Genomic DNA, 25,720 nt, shown 5'->3' with positions numbered 1-25,720 from the left:
AGATATCTGCTTGAGAATAAAATTAATAACTACTAGACATGCCTGTTTCTCTTCATTGACAACAAAGGGACTCAGACTAGATGCCTACCTTAAAGATATCCATATTTGGTCAGATGAATATCATCCAGAGAGCATTTTCTGATCTCTCATGTTCACTCAGAAGTTATGTCATTCTTAGACCCATTCTTAAAACACATATACATTCATCATTATTTACTAATGAACATCTCATAAATTATGTTTTGATAATCGGCTACTCAAGCAATATTTAAATGTTTTGCATCACAACTGGAAAAGAAAGTTCCTAAATCTGTCATTACATTGATGTGCTAGGCCAGTTTTTCAGCTGGTGCAAATTGAAAGAAACCAGTAGAGCTAGGACAATTAACACCTGCTCAAGAGCTAGTCCATCAAATTCTGATAGCATCTTTTCAGCTCCGATGTATTTTCAACACTGGTACACCTAAATACGTAGCATTTTCTAAAGTGTGACTTTTATGTTTTGGGTTAAACCAACCAAAGCGGGAAATTTCAGGTAGTAGGTGGCTTGTACACTAACATTTTGATGATAGGAAATCATTTTTGATAAAAATAATTTTTAGTTAGTGGACAAGATAATAAATCAGAGTTTTAAATACAAAGCTCAACAGCACAATAATTAATATTTCAGCCACAAGATAGTATTCCTTCTACACAGTGGTTAGGGATCCTGGGATGATAGTAGGCTGTAGTTAAGCAGCAGAACTGGTAGATGACTAGGCTACGTCTACGGGAAAAAAATGTTCTATTGCTAAAATATTATATAATATATATAATCTACTTGAATACAGTGGGAAGATAATAAATAGGGAAGGATGTGTGGTATTTTTACACGACAAGATATTCCAAGTCAATAGTGGGTTGCCTATTTATCATCAAAGGTGGTTTTATTTTAGTTGCTGTTGTTCTCAAGGTAATCATAATTCATATTTACGTTTCAGTCCCTCAAAAATTAAATATATCAGAGTATCAGATTTTCAGTGTAAAAGTAAGGGATGCCACTTAACACTTCCTATTTGAAAAATTTCCATTTTGAATGACTGCATAGAATTAGGCAGTTAAGGATTACTGGATAATTAGTTTGTGCTATTTGAAAAGCAGAAGTTTTAATACACTAACAATAATTTTCTAAAGTGAAATGTACAAAAAAATCCCACATTAACTTAAATATTAAGGATAAAACCTGATGCCAAGAAGATTGTTCAGTAGAAACTGCTGCTTTTGTGGGGTGCTTCTTGTAACTATGCCTGATGGGCAGTCAGATGTAGCAGAAGGAACATCAAAGTAGTTAAAGAAGCAGTGAGCTACAGCTCCAAAATTGCCAGTGCCTTCAACTTTAGGATGAGATATCTACAAACACTGGTGAAATCAGTCCAAATCTAGCTCTAACAGGATACTGAAATAAAGAGTAGGGAAAAAACATGTTTTCTCAAGCCATCCAGAGAACTCTTCAGGTATGCAGTGACTATTCCAAGCCAACTTTTGAAATTTGAGAAGTTTCAGGGTTTGTTTTTCAATAAATGGGTTTTGTGTTTGTTTGTACAAGAATAAGAGTCATGTAAATGATCACCAATGGGAGGAATATGTTATACTCTGCCTCCACAACAGTGAAAAATCAAAATATGAATCACATAGTGTATGAGTGAAGACATGTAAATTCCTTTTGAGTAGGTAAAGCTGGGTGAAAGCTGTAACTATAATATTTTTTATTCTGTTTGTTTGGTTATACCCTTTTGAGTTCTCCTGCCTCTTCAATCCTAAAAAGGAGAAGAAAAAAAGGTGGTGGAAGAGAAGAAAGTGTAAAGCATGAATCCCAAATGAGAGAGGCAGGAAAACAAAATATTTTAATCAAGTTTCATTCCTCCTCTTTTTATTTTTGTCCTTTTGTTCTATCTGCTTCCTTTAACAACTATTTTGCTCATGTTTCTTATCTCCATGCAGCAATTAATTTTAATGAAAAGGCTATTTATGTATACTATGTCATCTTCTCAATAACAGTCTGTTGGATGCTGAGCCTGCTCCAGCGAAGCACTTGTGTCACCTGTTTATTAAACTGAAATTTTAAGTACTGAATTAGTTTGTGAATTAGTTAAGGGTCTTCTGGAAAGTATGTTAGCCTAGCAGCTCTACGTGAACCTATGTGCCTTTTCTTTGATTCAGCTCTGTAAAATCTAATCATGCTTTCATTTCACATTTCTACAATTCCTAAGATTTAACCTTTAACTCAGTAACTACCTTGACACTATGCTGTTTAATGGCTGTTTGATAAATGACTGCAAAACATACAGGACTAAAACACCTACTCTACCCCCTACATAAGTTTTGTAACCACTGACCCAGACTGCAGTTTTTTTAGTTGGTGAAGAGGCTGAGTTTGTCTCAAAAAGACACAAGTTAGCCAGTTTACGTGAAGAGCGCACCAAGTTATCATATATCCTTTTTCTGTTAGCTTTAGGGTTGCATAGACAAGGAATATGCCACACAGCTTAAAAAGAATATCAGATTATTTTAGCCCTCATCTGCACAATACTATGACAATTTAGATATTCTTGATCGCAAAATTTGTTCTTTTTAACTCCCAGCAGATGTAACAAATGACAGGAGGGAAATTATAGTGAAGAGTACGTGGAATAGCTATAAAGAGCTGGAAGCCTTTAGCCATCTCAACAGAAGTGCACTCTTGTATTGCACTAAAAAAAGTGAATAATTTGATTTCTTATTGCACCTTTCATCCAAGGATCTCAAAGCACTTTACAAACATTATTTTAAAAAGCCTCACAACACCCCTGTGAGGTAGGTATTTTAACCCCATTTTACAGATGGGAAATTGAGACACAGAGAAGTTGAGTGACTCTTTCCATGTCATAGCAGGAGTCACTGGAGAATAAGGACTACAGCCTCTACGTCCTTGATTGATTCCTCCCTTTGTTCCTATTACAACCATAAACAATTTTTTGGCAGAAGAAATGGCTTGCTGTTTTTAGTGTAGGGAGTCATGCAAAACAGCACCTTCTTTTTGAAAAGGAAAATATACAGCATTTAGTTTGAGAGATTCTGCAGAGAGAGGCAATGATACTTCAGTAATAGCAGCTACATTCCTACCAAAGGCCAAAGACTTCAGAAACAAGACTTTCTAAATCTGTGGTCCGTGTATCAAATTACTCACTTTCTCCCAAGCACGGGAAAACATGATGGCTAACAAGCTGAACCTGTATGTGGTCATACAGGCTTTCTGCCCCGACGGATGGTTTCATTATCCAGGCAGCATTACCTGTTTTAAAACACTTCACTGCTCTTGCTACTGCCACTTGTCAATTCCTACGTGCTACTGCATCACCATTTTTCTCCCTCTAAGCTGTAAAGTGAGGTACATGCATACACCTCCACATTACAATCTATGACAGCCGGCCTATGAGAAATATTTAGCAAGACATGAATCCCAAATCTTAGAAAGTTACAGCATCGTATGGGGCAGGGGGCTGTCTGTACATTGCCTTCTCCTCTGGGAAAATCTTATGAGTAAGGAAACTGAAGAGGTGGAAAACTTAGTGAGCCCTCAACAACTTCTCCACTCCCCACTGAAGAAATAGAGAACACGTATAACTCTCCGAGGGCCTAAGCAAGGTCTCTAGAAGCCTGAACACTTCTACTGACATGGGATTCGCATCAGAGCCCAAGCCTTTGAATATGCCTATTTGAGGGACGCACTGAACACTGAAGTTGACCATGTGCAATTCTTTCTTCATCTCTGCAAAAGTTCCTGAAGTTCTTTTACACTGTAAGTACTTTAGGTAAAGACCCAAGCAATTTGTTTTTACAGTAGTTGATTCCTTTATGGACCTAATATTACCTAATGAAAGTCAAAAGAAAAAGATAACTGTTCGCTTATTTACTTGATGCACTCTAATTATTCCATTACATCTAATTTTTTTTCACTCCTCCCCCTCAGCCTGCTACACCTACTTATAATAGTTGTAATACTGGGATTTACTGTTTAGACTCTCCTACAATAATTATAGTATTCAACTAATAACCAAGGCTTAAAAGTAAAATAAATGAAGAGTAGAAGTCATTAAGCATGGCAAGGAAGGTCTGAGCTAAAGAACACAGCACATCACAGTAGGATTCAGTATTACAAAGTATGAGCAAGGACCATAGAGCAAGCCCATACAGACTTTTAAATACTATACATAATTTGTTGTCTCCCTCTGTCTTTTCTTCCTTTATTTTTCTTTCCTGTTACATTTTGATCTTTTCATTTTCTATGGGTTCCACTTTTTATCTGGTTTTGCTCACTGGAAACTTAAGTACTACTTTTTTTTTTTCCCTCTAAGGACTAAAAGGGATCCTCACAGATCTGAATTTGTTTCCTCTTGTGGAGTGATTACTGACATATAAAAGCATTCCTTGGTTGTTTTTTTTCTTTTTGCTATTAAAATACATTTAAAATAGAAACAATGAATATTAATAAATTATTTTGGCATAGCAGCATTTTTGAAGATTTAGTTTTCTGTACAGATCAGTGTATTCTCATCAAAATGCACAGGTGTTTGTATACAATCAATGCCCTGAAATACTCTTTTTTCCTTGCTTATGCCATTCTTACAACCTGTTATTATGCCTCCACCTATGTCAGACCTGCATGATTAGCATCCGGATCTACAAATATTCACATAAAGTATTGGTAGAAGATAGATATTCTTACTTGGGTTATTCCTATTAATATCACAGAATCAGGCAGGAATTTAGATTAAAAGAGAGAGCATCAGATAATCCAGATGAATGGGGATGCAACGTATTTTTTAAAAAGAGGTTATCTGTTACTCAGTCATGTTTTCCCACCCTAAGTCCCTATGAGCTACCTGTATCAGTACAGTTTTGGAAAAGGATCTGAAGATATGTGACAGCTCCTCTGGCAAGATCATGACTGTGATAATTTTGCTTCAAATGACAGACTGCAACAGCTCCTTAAAAATTATCTAGGTTCTGACTCAAGCCGATATGCTCCATTTAAGATTTTGTCTTTTCACCACAAGGCGCTGCTGGCCTTTCTTTGATCTTAAGGCATCTCATGTGCCATCTACGTTGCACTGGTGCCATGGAACCATGGAGGAGCTGAGTTTGGAAGATACCTCTGGAGGCTATCTGGTCCAACCCTCGCTCAAAAAAGGGGCCAGCTTAGAGCAGATTCTCCGGGCCCTGTCCTGTCAGTCCAGTCCCGAATATCTTCCAGGATGGAGATACCACAGCACCTCTGGGAAATCTGTTCCAGTTCGACCACCCTCATTGTGAAAAATTCCTTCCTTATTTCTAAATGGAATTTCTTTTGTTACAGCTTGTGTCTGTTGCCTCTTATTCTGTCACTGCATACCTTCATTTTCTCTCTACCCTCCACATAAGTAGCAGAAGACAAGCGTAAGATCTCCCCTCAGCCTTCTCCTCCTCAAGTGAACAAACTCCTCTTTCTCAGTCTCTCATTGTACATCATGTACTCCAGCTCTTTAATCATCTTGGTTGTTCACCACTGGACTCCAGTATTTCAAGGCTTCCTTTTACTGATGAGCCCAAAACTGGATCTAATCTCCGCAAACAATAGTGTAAGTGCTGAATAAAGGGGAATAATCACTTCCCGCAGCCTTCTGGTTACAATCTCCAGTCTTTTCATCCTGACAATCACACTTTATTTCCAAAAAGTCAAGAGGTAATGAATATGCTGGGGATTATTTTTTTTTCCACCACAAAGAGAGCAGAAAATACTTTTTGGTTACCTACAGGCATCCCTTTAAGTAGATAAAGTCCCTGGTTGGTATGAAGCCTGCTTGTTTGGTTTGCAGTATCTGCAATATTTGGTATGAAGGCATATGTTTAGGTTTGAGAAAGAACTTGCTGAGAATATCTATGATCAGAAGTGGATATGCTGGGTTTGCAAGGGCAGTACAATTTAGCCAGTCATTCCCATCTGGTCCATGCTGCTTTGAGAATCAGGTTCAGGCAGCCCTTAACTGTTTTAACCTGACTTCTGTTTGGGCAGATAATGAGACGGCTGTAGCTGATGACTGGTACTCATTTCATCCTACTTTTTCTCCCCAGGAAGTCTATATGAGGGAGGGGAGATATTCTGTCTCATAGCCTTATAATGACTCAGTGGAGTATGGCAGCTTCTTGCTTTCTCTGAGGTTTCCACAGCTCAGCAGGGCAGCAGGCAATGAGGAAGCCAAAGCTATTCTCCAGATACTGAGGTACAGCAGGGAGACAGCAGGGGAGCAGAGGACCAGCTGCACCGATGGGAGAACACCCACTCAGACAGCTCTTGATATGGAGCTCCTCATAGGGCTTCTCCAAAGGCTGCTTAGGAGACAGTGATCCCTACCTATACCCCTCCCCATGATCCTCCATGCTTTGCAAAGGATGTAGCCTGAACAACACATTTTCAGTTCGTAACTCATGTTTTCTTTCTCACATACAGATCTCTGAGAAAGACAGGTTGGAAACTGTTACTATAGGGATACATAATCTCTTTTCACTGGTTTTGTTTCAGTTCAGATCTCTGACTCAATGCAGATGTCCACATTGAACACGTCTCCATATGAACTAGACACCTAGACTCCATTTATAGGCAGTGGGCAAAAACATGCATCCTGGGACGTGATTTATGTATCTAAAGTAGATTGGCTAATTTATTCCCTAAAAGTGACTATTTCTTTTGATCGGTTCTAAATTAAATTGATGGGATGAATCCTATCCCAATGGCTTTTACTCAAAACTTTCAAATTGCTCCTTGGTGAACTTCAACAATATCTTTATTATGACACAGTAGGAATTGCAGGGAGGAAGGAAGGAAGGCGCTTCCCAAAAGGAGCTATCTTTAGGTTGCGGACAGAGACAAAGTTATATAGGGAAGGGTTGGTGTGGATGGGGTAGTATGGATGCTTTGGATAGGATAGATGCTTGTGATTGCATGGAGAGAGTTGTATCTTACTGGATGAGTTTGATCTCCATTATAAGTTTAATTACTTATTTTTAGCTGTGTTTGATTATCAAAGGAAGCCTGTTTGTGCTTTGATAATAATCTGACCTGACTGGCAGAGGGGACAGAGGCACAGATCACCAGTGTTTTAGAGGATGAGAGAACTGCTAAATATAGTATTGTTGAAATTTCTTCTTCCTGTCTCTCTTTCTAACCCCTCAATGAGTTCAGTGCCAAGAGATCTAGAAGGACAAAGACTTCTGTGTGCATGAGTGCCAGACTTTACTTCATCTGAAATGTAAAGCTTTTCGTTAGGGGGTTTGTTCCTTTTTTCCTTATCCCCTCATCCAGCTTCTTCATCTACATTTTCCTCATTCCCCATCTTTTCATGCCAGGGAAGGCTGAGTAATACTCCATAGAGTAAGGAGAAAGTAAATACAAAGGGTGCTTTGCCTCTGGTTACAGCCATTCTAGTATAAACTAATCAGGGACAGAACACCAGACCAAGCAGTGGCATGTGATTATTCATACTGCTATACTCTTAGTGAAGCCCTCGCATGATTTTGACTTGAGTGACTTAGCATCCTTCCAGCAATGGCCACACACAGTGCAGAGATGCTGGTTAGGGACCATTCCCAAAAAAGAGTTTGAATGTGGTGATGCTGTTTTGGAAGGTAAAAGCTTAGTTGTATGCACTCAAGTCACGCGACTGTTGAAATCAGCATTAAATGGGCGGACTATGGTCTGCTTTATTCACTCACATAGATGTAGTCTTTGATTACAATTATTGAAGAGACAGAAAACAAGGCAGAAGAATCTGTAAGTTGGGATGAATGGAAAGCACAGTTAACCGTAGCTTCAGAAGGAACGAGTAAGGCAAATGGGAACCTATTGTTTTAACCGTGCTACTCCACTCAGCCAAGAACACATATACAGTGGACCTCAAAAACCAGAAAACGGTGACTCAATGGTGCAGCTAGCTCTCAGCTAGCTACAAAGAGTCTTTATTATCTTCTGTTTATTTGCCATCTGTATTACACATACAGATGGCCTATGAGATTGGAAATGTCTAAGAAGGAGATTAGAGTATCAGAGACCTGTCAAATGCAGAAAACGTGTGCTATGGTAACAGATCTAAAAAACGTTTTTGGTCACTACTGCATCTGCAAAGATATTTCCAGTGAAGCTGTTCCAACTACCTGTCCACCTAAAGAACACACGGTGCCACCATTTTAGAAATTGTCAACTACTCCTTTCTATGAGGGATTTCCCACTGCTTTTCAGATATGCACTGGACTATCTGTCCTGATGATGAAAGCTTGTATCTCATAAAAGGAAAACTTTCGCTGGACAAATGTAACCACCGACATATTTACATATATTTCTACATATTTCCAACTGAAGATATACCTGCCAGCTATGATGGCAGTGGCTTTGTAGCCAGCCTCACAGTACCTAAATTGACTACAGCGGCACAGTCTCAGTGCACGACATCTCTGCTGAAACTCTTCCTCCAACTGGCCTCACAGGAACAACAAACTACAAAGTGGATCAGTCAGACAGTAACCACAATAGCCAGTTTTCCAAAATACATGCACACACACATGTAGATACAGAGATAATCTTTCTTACACTGTACAAAACTAAAACCTGAGTCTGAGTCTGGTCTCATGATGGTTCAGCTCAGAACTTGTTTTGCTGGAGTTCACTGGTGAAAGTAATGTACATGAGATAAAGTCAATACCTGTACTTCTGCCTGAAATTATTTTTGTTTTTATTTTTTTCTTCAAGTATTCATCAGGTGATTCATACTCACATCATCCTAACATATTGTTCACTTTCAATTTTACCTTGTATGATTATTTTTAGGCTCTTGTCTCATTAACTTAAATTTCTGCACACTGAAGTATCTGAGTTACTAAAAAGCCAATGGAATTAACCTATCCAACATGAACTTTTCCCCTCTGTCCCTTTGTATCTGGTGCTGCATTATGTTTTATGATTTCAAAATGAACTTATTAAATGGAACTGCATCAAATCCATTCCTAAAACTCAGATAAACTGCGTACATTATTTCCACACTGCCTATCTTCTCAGTGATGTGCAATTTCTGGATTTCAAGCAAAACACACAGTTGCCACAGGACAGTTATTCTTGCTTTTAGGAATACACTGCTATTACTTTTAGTTATGCATTTCTAAATAGTTAGTAATTTTGGCTCATCGCTCTTTGTACCTTTTGCACAGATCAAGTCAAGTTTAATAATCCTGGTTTTCCGTATTATAAAAACTCTCAGGGAGTCTACACTTACTGGTTGGGTTTTTAAAAGTGCTCTGCATCCGTCTAGTTCTGATTCTACTAATGACAATGATATAAAATTCTATCAGTATGGTATAAAGACACAGTAAGTTACATCACATTATGAACTGTAGGAAAATGCTTACATACTAGGGAGGGGAGAATATAACAACAGAAAAGAACTGTACTGTGCTGTGTTCCCTGTGGTCTGGGTATTTTGTCTAGCCCTGATCCTGACCAGCTGTACTATAAAATTACCCTTCTTTCTTCAAGCCTTTTTATTGTTATTTTAAAGATTCTGCATAATGTAGATTCTAGACTGCAGCTTTCATGACTTTGTCATTTCCTGCTGTCCCGGAAGGAATCCTAACAGCATATTTCACTTGCTTTCTGCAGTACTCCCATGCTGACCTCCTAATCATTTCTTTATGTCTTTCTGCGTTCTTTTTTTTTTTCCTGCATAAGTCCTGTACCCCCTTTTACACTTGGAACTTATTCTTTCCACTTCTGTGTCAGAAGACCCTCCAGCCACTGAATTGAATTCGTTCTTAAACTCGTACTTATCTTTAATGGACATTTCAACATGAATCACTTAAAAAAAATAATCTTACGAATAGCAGCAGCAATTTCTACATCACTTTCAGATTGGACTTCTCCTGTGGCATGTTGTATAAAAAGGAACCGTCATATTTCTACTTCTCTTGGTGATACAACTACACCTATGCTCACTTGTGGCTTAAACCTGGGAGACATCTTCACTCTAACACTGATCAACCGTTCAAAGCTCTGCTTCCACGCGTGCCGAAACAGCTCCAGCCTTAAGTAGCTCTCCACCTATCTGCCATTTAAGCCTTGAAGGATTCTAGACACTGGGTGTTTTCATACGTAAGTTCCCAGAAAGACCCAATCCAATAGGTATGCTCTAATACACACCTGAAAGGAAAAGGCTTCCCATAAAGTGTTGCTTTGACTGCCTTGCTATAATTTGTAGCCTAGGGAAGAACTGCCTGTTCCTCCTTCATTTCCCCTGCTCACCCCCACCTACCCATCTCCCAAGTAAAATACATTGTTTAGTAGGTCACTTGGTAAAAAATTGGAAGACTAAGAGTAAAAGCTCTCCCAGTTTGAGTGGATTCAATACCACATCTCCCAAAAAAGTTTGCTAGTCACCACAATAAAAGCTAGACTGGATGCAAGCTCCACTAGGAAGCAGAAAACACAAGAGTAGTGTAAGACCCGTACATTTTTTTTTTCCATGTTATTTGTATCATGCAAAAATATACTGTCTTTATTGTACATATCATACAAGGGGACTTGCCTAAGAGAAAGAAATGTAGTGTCTGATCCCTGCTCCCAGGACTGATTTTTAACCTAATACTAAGCAGTCAATTCAAAAGATGGTGAGAGTGTCCTTGGAGCAAAGACAGAAACCCAGCATGTCCCGCTTTCCCAGAAGAATGACCCCCTTTGGTCTACTGCAGTTCTTGAATTTTTTTTCTGGGGTGACAGAGCTTCAGCAGAATGTGTAAGAGCACTGCTTATGCAAAGCAGTCTCTGGTCTAGCTTCTAACCTTCTGCGTTAGGAAAGAAGAACATGTGGCACTGAACTCCTCCATCACCTCTCACACTAAACTCAGGTACCTGAGCTACAGGTAGGGGCAGAATTTCCATTTCATTCTACTCTGAAACATTTATCTCACTCCATCAAATGTAGGAGGATCCTTGGCTGCCAGGAAAGGATTCCTGTTTCTATTCACTTAAAAGTTGCCCTTTCTGGCTGTATTTTCAGAGAAGGACATCCATGGACTGCTCTCATTAGAAAAAAAACACACTCTAATATAAACATTAGTATACTTTTCGTAAGTCCGGCTCCAGCCCTATTCCTAAATGTCTGGTAATAATTATCTGTCATTCTGTATTTCCGCTGTTACTTTTTAAAATATATTTTGCGCTTAATGATCTGAGGGCAAAGTTTTACTCAACGTATTGCAATAGAAAAAGAAACAATTTTTAACTTTCCACTGGATGCCAGCCTTTAACGTTGAATGATGTTTTAACTATTGCAGATGATAAAAAGACAGTCTTCTGTAAAAACTTCAGTCCAGTGCTTTACAGGGTGTCCAAGAAACTGTTTAGCAGATGCATCTTCTTTATATAGAACTTCTGTAATAAGTTGAGGCAGTTCATGAAACAATAGATTTGATACAATAGAAACCAGAAGAAAAGCAGTTGCATAACATGCCTTAAAAGTGTATATGATAAGTAAGGAATCTCACCACATATGCTTTGGAAAATGTAAAGATCTAACCCTAGCCTGACGTGGGCCTGAGCAGCTTTGCAAACACTCCTGTGTTAGGTGACTGGAAGTACTCATGCCACACAGACCTTTCTCTTGTTACCGTCAGTAATCAGTAATCCATGTCTACAGAATACAAGGAAGAAAATGCCTGCTTGCTTTGTTTGTTTTATAATTGTAATTTCAGCTTTTCCGTGGCATTCCTTCAGTGTCACAGCAATACTATTACTTACTCTTCCTATTAATAGTATAGCCTGCAAAATTAAGCTTTTGGGATGAAAGAACTATCTGGTGATCTCACCTAATAAACGCCCATTAAATCTTGAGCTGTCAATCCTGTTAACTGGCAAAACTTTCTCTTACAAAGCCACCGCAAATTTTTGCTAAAGCAGTAATCTTTACTGCATAGAGCATATAATATCTGCCATGGATTCCTTGGAAAAAAAAACATTAAAAAAACCAAGTGTGGTGTTATAGATACTTGACACGCTTAATGTTAGTGACTGACTATTTTCAGTACTTTCTGCATGAAGCCTTTATGTGCCAAATAATTCTTGAGGATTTCAACAACAGTGACCAAAACCAGCTTGAGTCCATAACCACATCAGTGGCCTTTCCTAATTTAACATCCTTTACCAAACTTCTTGAGGTAGTTTCTTTCCTAGCGTTAGTCCTTTCTGTCTTCTGCTAAATGACTTGGCTTTCCTTGCTGTCCAGCTCGCTAACTGTAGCTCCCACAGTCTGCTCTCAAAAAAACGTCTCTCTGTAACATACATTAATTTACAGAAGGGAAAATATCTCTTATGGTATAAAAGGACTATGTCATATGTGATAAAGGTGACAAAAGAACAAAACTGAATTGTTCTGAAACCTGTAAAATGAGGAGGAAATGCTTCCATAATAAAAAGTATTTAGGATTACGTACATATGTTCATTATACATCAATGCCTTTGTCTGAAAAGAATGCTTTCTTAGTGTTGTTTATATATTTCAGTTAAACAAAATTTCTGTGACTTGAGGCATTTGCCAGAACTGCAGATTTGATTCATGAGAATAGATATGGATCAGAAGAAATGATCAATCCAGTCTGGAATTTTATTTCATTTATTATCTCCTGGAGGAACTGTAATAGTGGAAAATTAACTCCTACAGCTACCAAATAAGGTTCTCTGCTTTTCAGGGTGAAAAGCTGCCATGTGTGTTCACTCTTTTAGGACAAATATTGTAAGCCCAGTGGGAACTGTGAATGAATAGGGTGATCAAAATTTGTCCTTAGAGCTGCACCCTAAACAGAAGAGGAAAAATAGGAACTTCTAACACTGACCAAGCAAAACTTATTTTTAAGAATCATTACTTCTGTAGCGTCAAGAAGGATTCATACAGAGTCCGTGGTCACCATGTAAGCTGCAGTACAGTGTGGACAATGCAACCTTTGAAGTAGCACTGTGAAGGGCAAAGGAATTCAAAGAGAGAACATGAAGAGTTTGGTTTTGAACAACCTGTGAATATGTTTCCAAAAGTGCCATATCCCAGATGTGAGACTGAGACTTTCTACAACAACATTAGGTCACTATGTTTGCAAATATCGATGCAAAGAGCTGCTGTATAATTGAGTTCACTATCGGTTCTTTAAAGCACTATAACACATAAGCAACCAGCTTCTTGGCACAGTTGTGCCAAAACCAGGAGATCGTTGGTAATGAGCAGGCTACAGAGAGTCCGAGTGAGATTAGGAATACAGTTCTAAGGCTACAGCACTTTCGCTCTGAATTTCTTCTCCAATCCGTCTTATTCCAGAAAGAACTAATTTTACTATATGATCTTGCCAGACAAAAAATGAAAGAGACAAAATCAAGGATACACTCAGCAATTATTTGCAGACAGAAGGATGCAATGGCAATACAGAAAAGGCAAGCTCTACACAGCCTCTTCTTGAGGATTGCAATCTGCGAGAATCCAAAGCAGCACTGCTGAGATATACGGTTCCTTTCCAGACCTAGCACTCTGGCAAGACTAGAGAAAGGTTCGGTCACACAGAAGCCCTGAAACAATTTGACATTACAATGGGCCCGACATCTCATGTTCAGCTAGCTCTGAAGGAAAGGGTTAGTGAATTAAAAATACAAGCAAGCAACCCCATGCCATGTAAAATAGATTCAGAATGAAGCAGCATTAAATCAGATGTGGTGCTGAATGTGTTCCATGATGCTCTTACGAAGGCCTTCAGTTCAGATCCTGAACTCCTTAAGCATCCCAATGTCCTCTACAGAATTTCTGCTTATGTCAACAAAAGTTGTGTATGGCAGAGATCTATAATCTGTCTCATCAAAGGTGAATAATTTCTTTACACTGCATAAAGCTATAATTGAATTATTTGCTCTTGAAGTATCAGATATTTCACATCATCATTTAAGGCCTTTTATTTGAAGAAAAGGAGCTAAATATGCAAACCTCTATATCAGAAGGATACTTAAGTACATTCCTAACTTCAAACATGGAAGTTAAAGTGAAGAGGGCTACTAACTGCTTGAAGTTACACGTAAGTTTCTAGACACAGCGTGGAAAGTTTACTGAGCTTCTGAGTTAAACATTCACATAGAAAGAAATCTTTTAAAATAGTTCTTTGAGGGGAGGAAAAGTTAGGTATGACACGTGCAACACCACCTCATGTAAATGTAACTCTACTGACATAAAGTTATTCTTGATTTGTCCTGATGTAAACAAGCTCAGTATCAGGCCCAATCTCACTTCAGAGAATTAAAAAATAATGTTTAAATAATGCTCTTAACAAATTACACTGTCTATGAGCAGCAAACAGTAAACACCTTGAACATGGAACACAGCAGCAAGCAAAAGTTTACTAAACACTGCAGTCGTGTTTAAGCAATCCACCAACCATCCAACCAACCACAAACACAGAACAATTGCAATAAATAGATCTGAACTTTTTCCACAAGAACTAGAAGTATCCAGAGGGTATTCACTGGCTAGCTGTTTCCCCACCCTACTCCACAACTTTGAGGTTTCCAGCCCTGAACTAACTGTTCCAAATCTTTTAATTGCATTATTTCCAACAAAAATTTTCAGAGAAAATGTTTAGTCTGAATGTCTCTATATGAAATAATACAAACAGCTACAAAGCAGAACGTGTTTTAATCCATGCTTGCATCTTCAATGCAGAAAGAAGGTATCAATAAAAGTTCTTATGCTGTGGTTTGACGCAACCACTCCTAGGCTTGAGCACTTTGTAACTAGACCAGAAAGGCAACTTTAACTTCTTATCCAGAGGAAACCAATGCAATGGCCAGGATAAATGTCTTCCAGCTGCAACTCTATTTATTTTTTTCTGTTCTTCAGAATGTTATTGGTGAGATACCCTCAGCACAGGGTATCTTCTTTTATGAAGGAGGTGAAATAAAACAGCAATAGAGTTTATCAGCAAAGGGTTAAGATCTGTTTCACCTTGTGAAACCGTCAGGTATTTATTTAGTCTTCTTTGGCCCTGGAAAATGCACTTCTTTCCATGTACGTTGTCCTAAGCAGTGAAATTATGCTTTCTGGCCTCTTAATTTAAAGCTATAATTTTCTTCTATTAGGCGTTTTGCCTGTGAGGTACACGTGAGTCTAGCTCTCTGCTCTGATTAATACTGAACACCTACTGTGTTCACCAAATAGATGACCACTTTCCTGCTAATAGTTTAAACAAATGAATGTGATTAGTGGTCAGCAGGCTGGACAGGCGACCTTGCTAATACAGATATGTCATCTTAATTTTATCAAGATGCAGAGTGTCTCCAGCGGCAAGCACAGCTGGAAAGCTGTGTGCTACCACAGCTTCCTCAGCACATGTGCTTCTTTCATCTTTACATTGGTGTTTGTGTCTCCTCTTGCTTAGAGGACGTAAGTGCTTCAGAGGCAATCTGATGAGGGGATCAGGAAGACAGTGGAGGGCACTAACAATCTTAATAGAGCTAATAGGTGGATTTCAAATTGTGACGGCCTATGTGTCTGTGTCAAGTTCATGCAAGTGAAGGAAAAAAACCAAACATATTACCAGATTTTTAAAAACAATCCTACAATTTAAAGAAATGCGAAAACAGGTAGAACATCTATCTCTACATCTGTGTGCTAGCTTTTATTTATTTTAAAAAACTGTATTATGTCTCCTTTGAATATACACTGCTATCTATGTTTTACAGCTATTTTTGCAGTATATTCCACCTGAAAAATTAGGTGCAGAACCACATATTGGTATATTGTATAGGCCAGCTACCTTGAGTTTAATAGAAAATGTAAGGGAGTTTCTAAAAGATTTATACGTCCTAATAAATCACCTCTTGGGAAACTGCAATAGTTTTTGTAGCATCATCTGTGTAATGGATTTGATTGATGTATCAAATTTCCTTAGGTCTAGAATCAGCCTGACTCCTCCCGCCCCTGGCAGATTAAGAAACACCTAGAGTACAAGCCATCTTGAATGTCTTCATGTGATATGGGCTGAATGGTGCCTTGGAACATCTGTTCCAGGAGCTCCTCCAACAGAGATTTCTTTCTGTAATAGAAAAGCTTTGTGAAACAGTCTTTGGGACTCAACTACCTGAAGCGAGCTCTTCTCAGGAGAAAGTATTTCAGTTTGCCTTGCAAATCAAATGCACCCTTCAGATTTCAATGCAAAGGTCCTCGGCAGTTGCCATCACAGAGAAGGGGCACTCCAAAACCAGCCTCTTCTCTTACTCCTTCCCATTTGTACTGCAATTTACAGGTTAGGTTATTGTAACACAGGTCATCTACCTGCTCTTTCTTTCTGGGGTATAAGGGAAATTGGAAATATTCATCTTTCCTTTAGTAGTGGTGCTGAACATAAGGGCTTCTCAAGTCTACCCACAGATAGATGGAGAGATATCTGTTCTTCAAAGAGATTCAGTACATTTAATGGAAATTTAAAGAGGATATGCCGGCCACTGCTGGGGAATTTTAAGCATTAGTTTTGGATCAACGGATTGCATACAGAAATACGAGCACGGAATTTGGGACTCATCTAAAAAAAGTTTAGTGGTTTTCTCTTTTTATTTTAAATTGGTATTTTGAGATTTTTAAGAGTGTTTCTTTAGGATACATCTGTATTTTCCAAGTCCTTCAGTTTATCAATGACGAAGCTAGAAAGATGTGATTTCAAGAAGGCCGAGATGTTTTCAGTGAATGTCCAAGTATTTTCAGTAAGAACTGTATACTTATATTACCTGTATATTATCTGTATCCTCTGAGAATTCCATCCACAATTCACTTTCTTTTAACAAAAAGTACAGGCAATGAGATGACAGTGAGGTACCTGAGCTTCCCAGGATTTACCCTTTTCTAACAGAACACTGAATTTGATCTAAGAAACAGTAAAATACCTTACCTTCCTCCTCTCTTCCCTTCCTCCCACCAACTGCTGCCTCTGTAGTCCTATACTTGCTGATGGAATTCTTCTATCACCGATACTTAAGATTTTAACTATTTGTCCACCTAGACTATAGTTACTTATGGAAATTTTCTGAACTGCTCTAATCTACAGCACAAGTGACAGAAACTTGGGGGATAGGAACACTAAGCAGACTTCCTGCTAAGGTGACTTAAAAGGTTGATGGTGGTTTACTACGATATCTACATTGTAGTGAGCAGCGAGTGATTGAGACAACTAAATTCAGAGCTGACAGACCTAATTTTCTTATATAGCCAATAGATAAAGGCAAGTACCATATTCAGACCATGTAGTTTTAGAACCCCTAACTTTGCATTTTGTTCCCCTGGAAAATCAACAGTCCAAATTCCATCAGAGTTGCTTATGTTATGAGCAGAAGAAAGTGAAACATCAGGATCCCTATCAAAATCAATAGAAAATAAACTGTCTAAAAATATCTGATTTATTGATTAGCTTCTAGACCTCACCAAGAACAAACTGTTATCACTCTCCTCTCCTTGGCGTAGACATAAGGAACTCCATACCACCTTCCTCACTGATTGCTAGTAACTCTAACTTGTAAATCAGCTGGGCTCTCACTGGGATTGTTGCATAGCGATTACTATGTTGATTCTCAAAAGATCATGAAATACTTTCCTTATAAAATTCTATTATCACTGTTCCCATTTTATGAGTATTTTTTCTTAATGACTAGTATTTGACATAGAACATACATATATTTATTAATGTACATATGTATTATTACTGGAATAGCATGGGATCCTAAGAAAAACTTGACCTACGTAAGTTTAAATTCCATGTAATATGCAGAGCAGCTAATACAGGTACCTCTGTAAAATTTTTGCAGTTCTTAACCACAGCCTACTATATATGGAAGGAAAGCAGTCAAAAAGCAATGTCAGCCTCTGTAGATTGATTAGGACCGCTAACTGCTTGTGTAACTGTGTTGGAATAAGTAAACCACTGTGTTTCATTATGATAGTAAAAGTAAACTGAGTATCAAGCCTGCTGGCTTGCCAGAAGCAATTTTCTTGAGCTCTTGAGTTTTGCTTAGGTTTTTTTTCCTTTTATCATTTTTGATAGTGTAGATTCAAAGTTTTTCACGTCAGCTGAAATCACAGCAGCAGTTGCACCATAACCTAAGCACCAACAAACTAAGTCACCATTATCTCTTAAATAAACTGCTAGACATCCTGCGCTTGCCCATCAGGATAGCAATAGCAGTTGCACATCAGCCTCATCTAACACAGCTTCTCTTCCAGGTTCTGAAACAGCAGAGTTCCCTGCAAAAGCAAATGGCTTCCCTGTTGCATCAAACTCATCTAACTTTTAAGATTGGCCATATATGCTCTACCAATTTTGTTGGCAAATTTAAGCAATTGAGGAAATGCTACAGATTCAGATATCTGAGAAAATGCTTATAGTCACCCAGCTGGCCACCATCTTGCCCAAATGGAAAGAATACGTCCAAAGTCTTTCTATAAGATTTAAGATCTGACCTTACAGAATGCTGAAACAAAAGTCATACAACTTTCATACCTGGTTCCTAAGAGGAATCCAACTGAGGAGTGCTGAAAGCTTTTCTTATATTTTTATTGGTTAGAAAGGTGAATCTACCCAACCAAAAACGTGTTCCCTGGAAATGGGAACAAAATACTTTTTAGATAGCTCATTAATTTTTGCATGATTCTTTCATTTCACCCCAGTGCATTATGTTGTCTGTCATCAGCATATGGACTCCTGAGTAAACGGACACTGATTACATATTTTGAAAATACTGGTAATATAGAGTCCAATATCCCAAAAAAGAGAAAGGTGAATAGGTTAATCACATTGCTACTACATTCATTTGGTTACTACCAGTGACCTGTATGTCTAAATGGCATTTATGCCGTGGTATGATAACGAAAATACATGAATTTTAGAAGGACTTTATCTATGTAAACCTCTCACTGTATTTTTAATAGAATCAACTAAAGTACACAGCATTCAAGTCTCAAAGAACCAAAGTATATTATAATAGTTCATTCTGAATAGTTTCTTGGGAAAGGGGGAAGCATGGGGCAAAATTTTCAAAGGGAAGAGGCCCATTTTTGCTCACAAAAATTATCTGCAAACTTATGACAGCATTTATGTGGGCAACCACTGACATTATATAAGCAGATCCAGCAAATACACTTGCAAATGATCAGTACAGGCACCCAGCTGTAGCTGATGCTTTGCTTGTACCTTCGTGAATATTCTCCTGGTAACTGCATGCATTAATCCACTACTAGGATTACATTATATGCAAGCATTTTTAGCACAAATACACCTCCACCCTCCTTGTTTGAAATGTGAGTGCTGGTGTATTAAAAAATATTTGGAAGACAGACTTATTAAAATAAATGTTAAGAGGACACAGTGGGGTATATTTTCAGTGTGGAGCAGAGAGATTTAACTGCATGACTTCTATTAGGTTTAATGAGAACCGCACAGCTAAATCCTCACACACCACACTAGAAGATTAACCCAGAAAACACACATTGTTTACTTTTTACTAATACTCTGATTATTACCACGTTCTTCCTCCTCCTCCTCTTCTTCCTCCTCCTCTTCCTCCTCCTCCTCTTCATCCTCCACATCTTCACCTTCCTCTTCATCCTCCTCTTCTTCCTCTTCAATCTCCTCTTCTTCTTCTCGATCTATCTCCTCATCATCCTCCTCCTCGTCACCTTGCTCCTCATTATCATCAGAATATTCCTCCTCTTCTTCATCCTCTTCCTCTTCTTCCTCTTCCTTTTCATCCATCTCCTCTGTTCCATCAGTTTCATAGCACTCATCTACCGAAGAGTTGTCTGCTTTAACCACAAAGGGTTTTCTTTTGGGGGCTGGTTCTTGGGGTTGCTTATCTTGTGTTTTTCTTTTTTTTGCCAAAGGACAGCCATAAACACTGTGCAAAAATAAAAGATGCAAGTTATTACACTACCCTGCAGATTTCTGTAGGTCAGATTGTATAACTCATGTCATTTAGTCATATATTCTAATTCTACACCATGATTAGTTGGTGTTCTCAAAATGCATGTTTTCAAACTAAAATACTGCTTAGGCAATAATGACCAAGGGGGAGGACACTTACAAAACCTGTGAAATTGCAAACAACTATTATTTGTCTGAAAGCATCACACGTACATGCCAGCATTAACAGTTCCAGAACTGATACAAATGTGCGTTTTTCTTTCTCGTTCCTTACTCTATTCTGCATGTTACAGTCTTTTCTAAGGCAGTTGAATATAGTTAAGAAAACGGCACTCTTATCCTACCTGTTAGCTATCAGTACAACAATCAGGAATAAAGCAATGCTTCATAATTTTGTAATATTCAGTAAGGTTTTGATGGTGTACAATTAAGATATGTTTCTATGCTATTTAAATAATGAAAATACAACCACATTCTTAACGCTGTTGTTTGTTGTTATTATTATAAATGATGAATTTCTCTTAAATTCTCCACTGCTATGCTCCATTATATGCTACAATGCTGGATAAATGGGAAAGCAAGCTCCCCAACACAACCAAAACGAACAGTTTTCATGGCCAGTGTTGGAAGTGTTCTCACATTGGGAAAAAATCAAACAATAAACAAAATCATAAAATCATAGAATGGTTTGGGTTGGAAAGGACCTTTAAAGGTCATCTAGTTCCAACCCCCCTGCCATGGGCAGGGACACCTTCCACTAGCCCAGGTTGCTCCAAGCCCCATCCAACCTGGCCTTGAACACTGCCAGGGATGGGGCATCCAAAACTTCTCTGGGCAACCTGTCCCAGTGCCTCACCACCCTCACAGGGAAGAACTTCTGCCTTACATCTAATCTAAATCCGCCCTCTTTCAGTTCAAAACTGTTGTTTTAAACTGTTGTTTAATTTTTGTATTTGGCATCCAAGTACAACTGCATGACTTTTTAGATACAAATTATTGGTCAAAGGTAGAAAGAAATTGTCATTGCCATTTTTGGTCATCTTTTATCTTTTTTTCACAGCCTTATGCTTTTCTATACAACATTTTATAAAGTTTGTGAGAATCTAAGACATCACTTGGGATTCGGGCCCCCCTGGAAAGTGCATAAGTGGGAATGGAAATCAATGTCAGTTAGCTGCCTGATCGGCTTTGATGCTTTTATAAATCTCATTAAATAACTATTTGCAACTCAGCTATTCAAGTAAAGTTGTGAATTTGACTTTAGTTTTTCACTTTATTTATCTCTTCTCAGTGCCTTTGCTCATAGAATTAAAATTGAGGACACATCAGCAACTAACAGAAACAAGCATTTGTATATTTTAAGGGTTGGGTCCAGCACTAAGGACTTGGGAATATGTCACTTTTCCAAGAAAATCAGTTGTGTTAGTTAACCCTGACTCAGCTTTTGTAAACTCTTTCGTGATTAGTTTGTACCAGTTTCTCCACAATCCTGAATTTGGTTTTGTTTGTGCTTGGATTTATACTTTGTAAAGCTACCACTGCATGGGGTTTTGGTATAAAACCTTTAAAATACTGGCTTGCACTGGCTTTCTTCTGCTCTTCAACTATATCCATCATATAGGTTATATATACCTCATGTACTATAGACTTCATAGTCCGAGAGAGTTAAAATAAAATCCATGTCTTTCAGAAACCTGGGAAACAGGCCACCAGACCTGGAGCCTACTGTTTAGCTGCCCTATTTTCTTCTTTTTCTTTCTTAACCTGTTCCGCTCTCATCCTTTGTTTCATTAATTTTTCAGATTCTGCCTCCAGGACACTTTTTCCTGTTTCTGGCACGTTCCCTGTGGTCTCTCCGGCGAGCACACTGAGGGGAAGGCAGCGCCGGCTTCTCAGCAGCCTCTGCCACCAACTTCCCCTCCCGACCACATATGGAGACGACAGTCTCTCCCACTGACCTCTTGTTCCTCGTATATTTGTGAAATCTGTTATTGTTCGTCTTTATAGCATCTGCAATTTTCTCTCCATTTCCCATTTTGGCTTTTGTGATCATCCCCTTATTTGCTTATTTTTCAGACTTGTTTATCCCTGCTCAAAGCAATGACCCCATTGATTTATCTGTCTTGCATGCCTTTATCCGTTCTTTTATTGCTCACTGTATTTCCCTGGTCAGCTGTGTTTGTCTTATTTTCCCCTCACGCTTCAGCTCTCTTGGCTTTCAGCGGAATATATATTTGGGCTTCCTGAAACACACTTTTGAATATTCCACACTGCTTTGCTGTGTGTCTCAGTCATCTCTGGTTTTCGGAATCTGTCATGAATAATTCTTGTGGAAAGAACATTGTCGAATTTCATAGTGATAAGCTCCAAGAGGACATATAGACATTAATAATTGAAGAAATTGAAGAAATAATATATGAATTTATACTCCTTAGTTAGAAGATGATTTATGGTATTTTTTTTAACTCTCACACAATTTTTCCCCATTAAAAAACATACGATGCTACTCACTGATACATTCAGTAGGACCTGTCTTCAGGAAATATGTATTTCTTTCCCAGAGTTCTACTTCTTGATTTTTATTATATTTTATTGCTAATTTTATATAAATTTCAGCATAATTAGTACAGTTATTCCTAAGCTATAACAAATGTATCTCTTTAAATACACGTAGTATAGGACCAGAGAAATACCAGAGATTTTCTAAATCAGATTACTGATTAATATTCTCCCATCCATGATATGCCAACTCACACATGAAAGGTGGGACACGAAACCTATGTCTGGAAGACATTCTCCTCTTAGAGTGTCTTATTTCCCTACATGAATTAGAAAGGGAGCTTATGTGACTAATAAAGGTGCAGTCAACTTTAAATACCTAGAGTGATTCCTATCTGCCATGTTTACCAGTTTTCTTTTTTCATTTGTATCTCTTTTCTATTGAATCCATTATTTCAGAAGCCTCGTGCTATAAGATACAAGTCAAGAAAAATAAGATCATGGCAATATTATGCCCTAAATCTGAATAATATTTTTTCTTGGAGGATTGTTATCTTTTTTTTTTTTTTTCCTCATTAGTACTTTGAAAATTCTTACAAAATGTTTTTTTCAATCTAAATAGTGTCCCCAGCAACAGTGCTCTCATTCTTTCTTTTTGCCTGTGAGAATTTAATTTAACATAAACCAAAACATTTGGTAGGTAATAGAATCTAAAAATTTACTATATAGACACCTAGTGAGGTTATCAAAAACACTTAATGAAGCACTTGAGCATCTGAAGTGGCACTGAGGTAGAATTTTATCATACACAGTTGAGGATAGCAAATTAGGAAGAGTCTGCTTGGAAGCACACTTCTGCTTAAGGCTTCAGGCAGAAAGTTCCCAAGGCATTTACACTTGTCCCACTGGATACCGTAAGTATTATTTTTGGTTTGGACTAGATAACTTCCAAGTCCGTATTTCCAGATGAAGACTTTTAGGGTATTGAGAAAACAGGCACATTTCAGGTAAGTCCTGTAACAAATCCAATCTTCAAAGAATGTGCAAACCTAATTAATTTGCATAACACCACATCCTATTAAATCACTCTCAAAGCAGTGACTACTTTTAGTTTTAAAGGGCTGACACTATCAACTTACAGCAGTTAACCAGAAAATAAGTATTTGGGTTCCACCAAACCCTACAGCTTGAAATCCCTGCACTCCAGGAGAATGCCCTTCCCAGCAGACTATGCACTATTATGAGGAAGAGCTGGTAGCACTCTCGTTGAAGGTGGACCATTGAATTGATAGGAATGAAAGAATCATCATAAATTCAGAAAAAGAGATTGACTCCAGCCTAGCGATTTGCCTACTCAATTGTAAGAATAAACTCCTTCAGCTGAGGATGATTTTCCATTCATATTTAAATGACTGCTTAAAGCATGCCAAATTACTACAGGAATGAGCAGCAAACCCAGTGGACAGTGATAACTGTGAGGCAGCAGTCAAACTTCTTTGTGGGAAACTATTTTTGCTCTCTAAGCCACACTGGTCAGGAATCTTTTCTACCCCACAAAAGTCCCGCGTAATGCCTGCGTACTGTCCTGGAATACGGGAGGCATTGAGTCAAACCTTCCCAGGCTGCGAAAGGTAAAGAACTTTGCTGAGTATTCTAATCACTAAGCTATAGAAGAGAAAATGGGAAAAGCAACAAGTCAAAGTTCAAGAAGGACATGGAGTTTTTTGAGCTTTTATTTCAGAGAGATGACTAATTGCAGCCTACAAGATAGAGCTAGGACACACTGGTTTTGGTGCTTCCAACCAGCTGGACTAAAATTCTGCTTGCACCCTGCCTGCTATGAATGCCCATCTAGAAGACTGATTTACCCAAATCTGCTTTCCAGCAGCCTGCTGGCAACTGAGCCAGAGTCTTGAATACTGTTCCAGAATTAGGCATGCTTCTTGCAACCATTGCACTGCCAAGCACCATAGCATCTAAGGCCACTTACAGAACGACTGCCCTCACCCCTCTCTTCTCAGTTGGAGTTAGGCACTAATCCAGAGTCACTGCTTTGGAAAACCTGTGTTCCCATCCACGTTTTACATGCTTAAATATTTTTGTAAAAGTGGGCCCAAATTACTATGTTTTTTTCTATTGAAACTACAATTAAAAGTAACAAATACCTTTTAAAATACAATGAACTCATCTCTACAGTTCTGCTGTATTTCAGATTTTCCCACGAGCTTCTGCTTCTGGTTCAATAAATCAGATTATTGTAAGCAGGAAGTGCCTTCATGTGTGCAGTGTCAAAACACACCATCTTTACTTCACTTATTTGCACTGAATAGAAGTTTGTTGACTTTTCAGACTAGGTATGTATACAATCGTATTTCAGTTCAGTGAAAACTGTTAATTTACCTGAACAGGTACAAGCTTGACTCATAGGAATGAGTGAAATGGAGAGCATTCTATGCCTTTTTTCCTTCCGGTGTTTCAAATATTTGTGTACTACATTATGGAACAGTAAGAGAAATTACAAAAGTGCCCAGAAGCATGCTGGATCTCAAAAGGTAAAGGTAGAAGACGTGGTATTTTCTTCACAGAGCTTTAAAAGCCAACTCGATCCTTTTGCACTTCAGAGCCTTTTTAAACACATGAATACCCACAAACATACCGCAGATCTACTCATGTGTATAGCATTATTTAACTAAATAAGCCCTAAAGAAAAATTAGTGTCTTCAAAAAACAGCACTGCAAAAGGAGTTAGGAGTAACCAACAACATGAGAATAGAATGATGTGCCAGAAGTAAATGATGGAGGTCAAAACTGAAGTATTATTTTTTTAGAAATTCAAATACTGAAATATGTATTTTTACACAAAATAAAGCAGACTAGCTTTGATGTAGTCAATACAGTCACAGTAACTTAAGTCAAAGTGAGGATCTTTTATGTAATTGGATCCTATACATCAACAATGTGAAGCACCTCCCCACCCCGATTCACTGAGACTCCAAACTGGTGTAACTGAACCCTGTGATGAACAGTGGCAAACTTACTGGCTAATCTGTCCTCTGGCTGGTGAGATCATTTCACCCATCACCAAAGTCTCTGCTCTTGGGATATCACAACTGAAAGGACACTTTCAGTTTTGCAATAATTAACCCATTTAAACAATAAGTTTATTTAACTGGTTGAATCCAACAGCTGCTCAGTGAAG

The 25,720-nt window shown here is 38.2% G+C and overlaps 1 protein-coding gene across 19 annotated transcripts in view; it reads right to left on the bottom strand.

Annotated features, from left to right (window-relative positions):
• The window catches only part of MYT1L (myelin transcription factor 1 like), a 312,013-nt gene that overhangs the window by 85,957 nt on the left and 200,336 nt on the right, over nt 1-25,720 (bottom strand). For 14 of the 19 annotated variants that reach the window (XM_030037591.2, XM_030037592.2, XM_030037606.2 and 11 more), the window contains one exon: nt 19,623-19,996. In XM_030037591.2, the coding sequence (XP_029893451.1) occupies nt 19,623-19,996 (374 nt within the window). Of the gene's footprint in view, nt 1-19,597; nt 19,997-25,720 lie in introns of those variants that run through there. The other 5 variants (XM_030037595.2, XM_030037603.2, XM_030037602.2 and 2 more) reach the window with 2 other exon arrangements.

Source organism: Aquila chrysaetos, chromosome 15 (genome assembly GCF_900496995.4).
Source record: "Aquila chrysaetos chrysaetos chromosome 15, bAquChr1.4, whole genome shotgun sequence".
In the NCBI taxonomy this organism is placed as follows: Eukaryota; Metazoa; Chordata; class Aves; order Accipitriformes; family Accipitridae; genus Aquila; species Aquila chrysaetos.
This window is presented reverse-complemented; position numbering and strand designations above follow the sequence as displayed.